Source organism: Clinocottus analis, unplaced genomic scaffold, assembly GCF_023055335.1.
Source record: "Clinocottus analis isolate CAN_PGR_092001 unplaced genomic scaffold, fCliAna1.0.p SCAF_1, whole genome shotgun sequence".
In the NCBI taxonomy this organism is placed as follows: Eukaryota; Metazoa; Chordata; class Actinopteri; order Perciformes; family Cottidae; genus Clinocottus; species Clinocottus analis.
This window is the reverse complement of record NW_027175820.1, coordinates 7,649,025-7,657,500: the sequence shown is the minus strand read 5'-3', so window position 1 is coordinate 7,657,500 and position 8,476 is coordinate 7,649,025. Positions and strand designations below refer to the sequence as shown.

The 8,476-nt window shown below is 37.2% G+C and overlaps 2 protein-coding genes and 1 long non-coding RNA gene across 6 annotated transcripts in view; 2 read left to right on the top strand and 1 right to left on the bottom strand.

The window, feature by feature from the left end:
• Positions 1-729, top strand: part of gch1 (GTP cyclohydrolase 1) — a 19,083-nt gene extending 18,354 nt beyond the window's left edge. Inside the window, exon 6 of the mRNA XM_068578794.1 lies at positions 399-729. Within this exon, the coding sequence (XP_068434895.1) occupies positions 399-525 (127 nt within the window). The 3' untranslated portion in view covers positions 526-729. The remainder of the gene's footprint in view (positions 1-398) is intronic.
• Positions 730-2,309: 1,580 nt separating this feature from the next.
• On the bottom strand, positions 2,310-5,773 carry LOC137786733 (uncharacterized). Its single transcript, XR_011077598.1, has 3 exons — positions 5,649-5,773; positions 5,215-5,514; positions 2,310-3,169 (listed from the first exon to the last, which is right to left on the bottom strand). It is a non-coding gene; the product is annotated as an uncharacterized lncRNA (long non-coding RNA).
• Positions 5,080-8,476, top strand: part of samd4a (sterile alpha motif domain containing 4A) — a 104,573-nt gene continuing 101,176 nt past the window's right edge. For 2 of the 4 annotated variants that reach the window (XM_068578775.1, XM_068578758.1), the window contains exons 1-2: positions 5,081-5,460; positions 6,167-6,694. In XM_068578775.1, coding sequence (XP_068434876.1) covers positions 6,499-6,694 — 196 coding nt within the window. In that variant the 5' untranslated portion in view covers positions 5,081-5,460; positions 6,167-6,498. Of the gene's footprint in view, positions 5,461-6,166; positions 6,695-8,476 lie in introns of all 4 variants that reach the window. The other 2 variants (XM_068578783.1, XM_068578767.1) reach the window with 2 other exon arrangements.

Sequence of the window (8,476 nt, the reverse complement as noted above, 5' to 3'; positions counted from 1 at the left end):
GTTTACCTGAAGTGTGCGCTTTGTAATTTTTTTTTGAACCGACCTGTTTGGCAGTTGTTTTTCAATAAAATAAAACATTTGCCACCACTTTAGTGATTAATTGCGATTAATCGCGATTAAATATTTCAATCATTTGACAGCACTAATTTTAAAACAAATAAAAAAAATCTCACTTCCATTCCTTAATTTGATCACATTTACTTCCTGTTGTCTGTTCGGTCTCCTCATCTTTCTCTTTCTGTTTATTCTTTTCTTTTACTTCTTTTACTCCTGTTCCATTACTCAGATTTCTAACACTTCATTTGCTTTTATTTATAAAAAATGTTTTAATCTAATCTCTTCTTTTCTCTTCCACTTCCTTTCATTTCATTCCCCCGCCCCTCTCTTCCTCTCCACAGTCACATGTGTATGGTGATGCGTGGCGTGCAGAAGATGAACAGTAAAACTGTCACCAGCACCATGTTAGGAGTTTTCAGAGAAGATCCCAAAACCCGCGACGAGTTTCTGGCACTTATCCGGAGCTGAAGGTGATGAAGCTCTTCCTCCCGTTGCCTCCACCTTCACGGGCCAGCCGCCATGTTCCTGTGTGTGTGTGTGTGTGTGTGTGTGTGTGTGTGTGTGTGTCCGTCCATCTCCATCTCACTAAAGGCAGTTACCCTGCGTTGACTCTTGTCGCTCAGTAAAGATGAAGTCACCGGTTGTTTATTTTGACAGTCGACTGGACTTTAACCTTTTTGTTCACGTGAGTTGTGTTCGCTGCTCGAGGTCAACAGAAAGAATCCTCACTGAAAAAAGCATTCAAATGATAAGTGTTTTGCCTTTCTGGATGATGTTAAAAAGCTCTTCATTAAGAACGCGTCACAAATAAACAACGAGTTATAAAACAACAGCTTCAGATTTACAATAATTTTTATTTTCTTAGCTCAGCAATGTAAAATATCCAAGATGGCATATTAGGACCATTGAAGGTCAAATATTAGAATTATGGAGTAGTGGGAGGGGTGTAATAATCAGAGATTAAAATGATAAATTCTCTGTCATATATTTACGAAAAACAATGAACACATTTTCACCCGATACACAAGGATAACGTCTCACATTAAGATCGTAGAATTTCAAGAAAAACCCCACAGATTTACAAAAGGATGATTGGATATTTTCTGAAATTATAAAGCCCTAAATCTTTAGATTCAAGAGATTACATAAAATTCAAGTCAAATATTTATACGGGAAAGAATGAACAAATTTACAAACAGAAAATGTAGCTATATTCAGGAAAAAGAATTGCAGATTGGGTATTTTCTGGAATTTTAAAGTTATAAATTTGCAAAGACAGTTTCTGATTTCATGAGATAATAAAGTAATAAATTAGGGAGAATCTACGAGAATACAACTTTTTGATCTCAGAATATGACATTTATTGTTTTTACGTACAATAGCGCTAAATACATCTACAGTCTGTTAATCTTTAAAAAGCTACAAATGAAATAACTGAACCATTGGTGCTTTACGTAGAATGATCTCATTAAAGGATGAAGGTTAGTTCAGTCAACTGGAAATAATTATTCTAAAATTATAGTTTGTCTCAGACTTTTATAGGATTCCAAGTTTTCTTCTCCAGTGAATCTCACATCCATATATATATATATATATATATATATATATATATATATATATATATATATATATATATATATATATATATATAAAAACAAAAGAAGAATATATATATATATATAAACAAAAGAAGAATATATATATATATATATATATATATATATATATATATATATATATATATATTCTTCTTTTGTTTATATATATATATATATTCTTCTTTTGTTTTTATATATATATATATATATATATATATATAAAAACAAAAGAAGAATATATATATATATATAAACAAAAGAAGAATATATATATATATATATATATATATATATATATATATATATATATATATATATATATATATATATATATTCTTCTTTTGTTCAGAACTTTTATTTGTCAACCATGACTTATGAATAGAATCGTAACGTTTGTATTTTCAAAGGAAACAATAACAATTATTTACATATAAAAATCTTCAATCATGCAAAATCATTGTTGGGAGAAATATGATGTAAATCCCAATATTTTATTAATAGATTTCATATTTTAATCTCTTATATATAAACATTTTTATAATCAATATTATTTGTATTATTATCATATTTGTATAATTTATTATATCATTATCATCATTATTATAATGGTAATAATAATAATAATCATAATCATAATAGTTAGTATTATCCTCTATGTGCCAACTTGCTCTCAATTAAAACCCCAAATATGACTTCACTAAAAAATAATGTGAAACTTAATTTCCATGAGAGGCAAATAAAAATGTGTGGGTATCAGTGTCACTTGGTGTTTGTGTGTCAGTTAGTGTTTGTTGTTCTGTGACTTTGTGTTTACTCATTACTTAGACTTATTTTGGGAGGCTTTAGCTTGTGTGGTGTGAAGACTGTTGTCACCTGTGTGTGTGTGTGTGTGTGTGTGTGTGTGTGTGTGTGTGTGTGTGTGTGTGTGTGTGTGTTTGTGTGTGTGCGCGTTGTCTCTGTGGCCTTGTTGAGAACGGCTCTTCTGTTATGTGCCCTCTTCACCACCGTTGTCACTTTATGTAAACTGTTTATTACAGATACTTTTTAATCAAAGAAAAATAAAGATCCATGTGACACTGTGTGTGTTTGCTTGTGTGTGTTTGTGTCTTTGTTTGTGTGTGTTTGACTGACGTGCACTTTGTTTACAACAGAACTTATTGTTGCAACATGTTCTCACCGATCAATGACAGACCTTCCCCTCTCGTGTTGTCGTTGTGTTAATATACGAGGAGTAACTTTTCAAAATAAAGTTTCTTCTTCACAGGAAGTTAGGTCACAAAACCACTAGTATCTGCTGGATCCGGGTCTGGCCACAATGAACTGATCTTTGCTGGATGCTCCACTGGAGTCTAAGCTGAAGGAGGTTGTGGTGAACCTGCATAATGTCATCTGGTTTTACCAGAATCCGACCCGGTGGCTCTGATGAGGAGCTTTAAGAATCAGGATCTGGATGTGGATCTCTGAAAGAAGCTCATCATCTGCTCCCCGTGTGAAGGAGTCACATTCAACTCAAACTGAAGAAACAGTTCAGGCAAAAATGTTAAATGTGTTTGTGTCTTGATAGAAATGATGGAAACAAAATAAAGATAGAAGTGATTTTAATGAGACACTACTTCATTATTTTGAGATCTGAGTCATTTATTTAGAAATATTATCTTATATATCTTTTAAAGTCTTTATTTGAGTTTATATGTCATTATTTTGTGATCTAATAAATTAGTATGAGATGATAACTCATTATTTTGAGGTACTAAATCAACATTTCGAGACGGTTTATCACCTTGAAATGCTAAGTCATTATTTAAAATGTATAACTAGTATTTTGAGTTTATAAGTAATTATTTTTAGATAATAACTCTTAATTTGGAGTATTTATATACTGTAGTATTGTGTATTGTCATTAAGGGTTATTTATACTCTGGTTTTACGCAGACGCATATTTCCCGATGAAATATGAATGCCATTGTTTCCATTGTCTACATTTGTTATAGCTCCATCAGTCCAAAAATATTTAATTGTGAACCCAAAAATAAAATCATTATTTGTATTTTATTTTTTATTCTATAAATTTGTGATATCAGGAATGAGTTATGTGTTACATTTATATGTATATTCTTGTTTATCGAAAATTAAAGCTTCGAATGGGCAAAATAAAAAATATATTTTTTTAAATACTTGAAAAGAAATACTGAAACAAAACTGTTTTTCATCAAAAACGTTTTTCATCCGGTCAAAAGTCAATAATGTTTAGTTCAGTGGATGACGTCACTGCAATGTAATAACATAGGTCGGCCACACGAGGGAGCCGCAGAGCTCCCTCGTGTGGCTTTACATTTAAACAGGCGTCCCGCTCAAATCTCGAGTACTCAAAGTTAACGTACTCGTTTACATCATATTCTATAAAATCATCATCATATAGTGAGTTCATCATACATATTCAGGGAATAATTAAGTACAATAATTGAAAAAAAAAAATAGGGTCTTAGCTAAGTGTGAAATACATGTAGTTTATTAAAGTATGTATTACAATATATACTAATACAATAATAAATATGTATATAAAGTATATTTTGCCACTTATATTATTTATCCCCCCTCCTACCCTTCACTATTTTAGGGCTTCCTCGCGCTGCCAAGCCCCTGACGTAATGCTCCGCTGTTAATGATTAGCATGTGGAAACGAGCAGCGCGAGCCTCCCGAGTCAAAGCGCGCGCAACGTCGCAGGAAGTCGATGTGGTCCCGCCTTCAAAACAAAAGCTGGCATCCGTCAACAGTTGCTGGATGTGTGCAACAAAACACACCAAGAAATATAGTGTGATTAAGAATAAATGCAGTTGTGTTATTAATACTTACATATTTTGCAACAATTTGTTCGTCATTCTGGCATGACAAAATACACAAGTATTAAGTAAATGTACGTATTGAAGCAAAATCAAGAATATACTTCAGAAACACTTGAAATAAAAGGAAATAAAATTACTTAAGTACACTACTTAAGTAAATGTACTTAGTTACTATGTTTTGGTATGCAGAATATATGGTACACTTTAAAAAAAAATAATATCTCCGTAGGAAGATGTATATTTTCTGCTATTCACAGTTTGTTTCATCTAAAGACTTATGTTAATTTATAAATATTATTATTAAAAGTTATAATAGCTAAAGCTGATTAAATGTATTCATACACGTTTTAAAACAGATTTTGAGTACCCAGCTGCTTGTCTGTACTGGTGCTAAGCACCTTAAATTATAATTAAAATATGTACATAACTGTTGACCTGTTTATATTTTATGATCATGACTGTTTATATTTCAAAATCATAACTGTTGACCTGTTTGTATTTAATGATCATGACTGTTCATATTTTATTGTTAACCTGTTCATATTTGTTCGATGTCTAATGTTAACATGTTTGTTTTTGTAATCGTTATACTATCTTGGATAATTGTATATTTATTTAATTCTAATCAAATACAAATTTCAGGAGTACAATATAAAAAGTACAAAAAGTACAATTCTTTGTTGACATTTTGCCTCGCCGCGCTCCAGATACTTACATTGAAAGCTCTAACCGGAAGTCGAGCAGCGCTTCCGTCCCTCTTGACCGTGGCACTTCAGACCCGGAGAGCAGCCGAGCAGCCCGTCTGCTGGGGAAAGAGGCTGGGTAGAGACAGAAGTTAGTTAAGATGGCAAACCCATCGGACCCGGAGTGAAGGGGACCCGCTCCCTGAAGACGCACAACGAGACGAGACCCGTCGCTGCCGGTCGTCCATAAAACCCGACGATGCAAACCGCTCCAGGAGGTGAGAACCGTCCCGCTCCCGTTAACCGTCTCCGACGAATTCAAACGCTCGGAACTGAAGTTTCCAGAAAAAAAGAAAGAAGAAAAAACAGATTGAGTTGATTTTTATAACTAAATAAAACACTTATCACAGCCCTGGTGGTCTCTAAAAAATGTAATATAATACTAAGAAAATACAATTTTTATCACCGGTTGTAAACGCTCTAACCATAGTATGAGTGAGTGGTCGTCGTTTTTTCAAAAGGTCGTAACTTTGCGAACGTTTAACTTTAACGGAAAAGCTTCGCGGTTCCAAATACCAAAAAAGGTGTGTGTGTGTGTGTGTGTGTGTGTGTGTGTGTGTGTGTGTGTGTGTGTGTGTGTGTGCGCGAACACATGCATACGGTTATATTTATTCATTTTTTTTACAAACTGCGCACGCGCACACGTACATATCCGCCAACGGTCATTCGCTGTGTGCTGATGAAGCAAAGTGACAGTTTTAGATAGGGGCTCCTAGCCCACTCTTCAGGGTGGGGTGACAGGGGGGGAGGGAGGGGGACAAAATACAGCTTTTAAAGGAGTGGACCTGTCAAGGCTGCCTTTCTCCTCTCTTGTGCTCTGTAAAAGTCATTGAATGTGTATAAAGAGGGAGGTACAAAGAGCCATTATTGTCCGTTTATGAATGTGTTATATTCGTCCACTTGACTTCTAACATCCTCATGCAGGCTTAGGAGGGATTCCCTGAAGAACAAGAGGAGGCCGGTGGGGCTGAAGCTGAGGTGACGTGTGCTGGAAGAAAGCTGACTCATCGGGTATCGAACCCTCTGGGAGCGACAAGGCAGCAGAGAGCGACTCGTATTGTCTAATGCCGAGCTAGAGGAGAGCCTCACCCCTCCCCTTCCCCCTCCACTCCCAACACACACACACCAAAGGAGGTTATCAGACAGAAGAAGACGTTGCAGAACCCCCTCCAGCAGGAATATATCCAGTGCCAGCAGGCTTGAGAGGGACTTGATCCACGCCCTCCGTCCTGCCGCCCTACCCTTACCTCCAGACCATGATGTTTCGCGATCAGGTGGGCGTGCTGGCCAGCTGGTTCAAGGGCTGGAACGAGTGCGAGCAGACGGTGGCTCTGCTGTCGCTGCTGAAGAGGGTGAGCCGGACCCAGGCCCGTTTCCTGCAGCTGTGTCTGGAGCACTCCCTTGCAGAGTGCACCGAGCTGCAGGTCCTGGAGGCAGAGGCCAACAACCCAGGTAGGACCAGCTTACTTGGGCACCTTTTATTTATCTATGTATTTACCTACCGCTACGCCAATCCATTAAGACATCTCTTTCATTACACTTTTCTAATTGTGTTAGTCTTTTTTTAAATTGTAAACAGAAGTCTGTAATGATTAATTTACCTCCTTAAATTCATGTAAAGATATTTACGATGATGATAATGATTGCTGGGAATCAAGCAATACATATACACTAGTCTACAGTAGTTTTTCACTCAGTGTCACATTACTTACTACTTTAGGGCCCACATTGTTTTCTTATGAGAACAAGAGAAACAATAGTCAAAATTAATTAATTCTCATACTCCCCCCGCCCCCATTTTGCCCACACGTTTAAAAATCCTGAGAGCTTTAAAGAGCATGTTTTCCACAAAGGACTGCAGTCCCTGTCCCTTGAAGAAACACACTAACAGACACACACAGGCTCCACGCAAGCATCAGAAGACATTTCCTGTCCAAAACATTCCTGCAGATCCAGCAATAAAAAGCTGAATCACTGGCGGTAGGAAACGGTGCAAAGTGTCGTGGTGAAGTCGGTAGACAGTTGTGGGAGGAGAGGTCACTGTGCCAGCTTATAGCGCTGGATTTCTCCCTGGCTTGGTACCCCGCCAATACACCCAAGAGGGGTGGGAGGCGTTCTGGCTGGGATTTGTTGCATCACACTGCAGCGTGGCCATGGAAACAAAAACCCAGGCAACATACTGGGCTCATGAAAAATAGAAAGAAGCTGGGAGCGGGTGTCTGAGTACCTATGGCAACATCTGCATGCAGTGAGACATCTGCTGGCATCCACTGGGGTGACATAATGGCCCTGCCCCGCATGACACTCACACACATTACACACAGTTTCCATCGGGGGTTTACAACGGGCAGCTAATGCAGGCCGGCCTCTGCTATTGTTTAATGTAAAGCCGGAGGCATCACGGCTACAGGGAGTTTCCCTCGGTCGACCCTCCCAAAGTCAGACCCGTTTATACTGCCAGAGATCACAGCAGATCAAAGACCTAAGGAGAGGATTTTAAAACGGTGCATCACACCACGTGAGCTATAGAGACGTGGTCTTGTGATCTTCAAGTCACAGTCTGTCATAATTCACTCTTTCATTCTGTGTGAATGTTTTTTTTTTATGGTCAAGGTTGAAATGAAACAGGAAAAGGAAATGTTTTGGTGCGTGCGTGGTCTGTGCGTTGAATAATGGTTTCACGTGCAGCGTGTGACTGGTATTAGACAGGGACTGGTTGAGTGTCTGTGGATGGAAAGGTCAAAACTCACCGTCAAGGCTTCGTGCCGCATCAGACTGTTGGTGGCGACCAACTCACCTCTTGGAATATATTGGCAATCAGTGGCTGGTTGGAAAAGTTCTTACAATCTCTCCATTTGTCGAAATACTCAAGGGTCAAGATGCAACAACACATAATGCTGGAGAGACAAATATACAACAAAAACAGTTTATTCAAGAACTTGTTTAGGTAATAATGAAAATTTTATTTTCAGACAATGTTATTCACGTTAATGTGAATACTTCATTAACATGGTTTTAAGGTTCACAACTAACATGTGCCGGTTAGTTTTAAACCTTAAACATGGTCACATAAGTCTGTAATGAGCTAACTTTCTTAAAGTCTTTGTTTAACCTTTAAATATGCTTAATGCACACAAGTCAACCAGGTGAGCATTTGATAAGTTAATTAGGGGTGTGAATCTCGAGGCAACACCCTTATACACATGAATTATTTGTCATTTTATCTGCCATTTT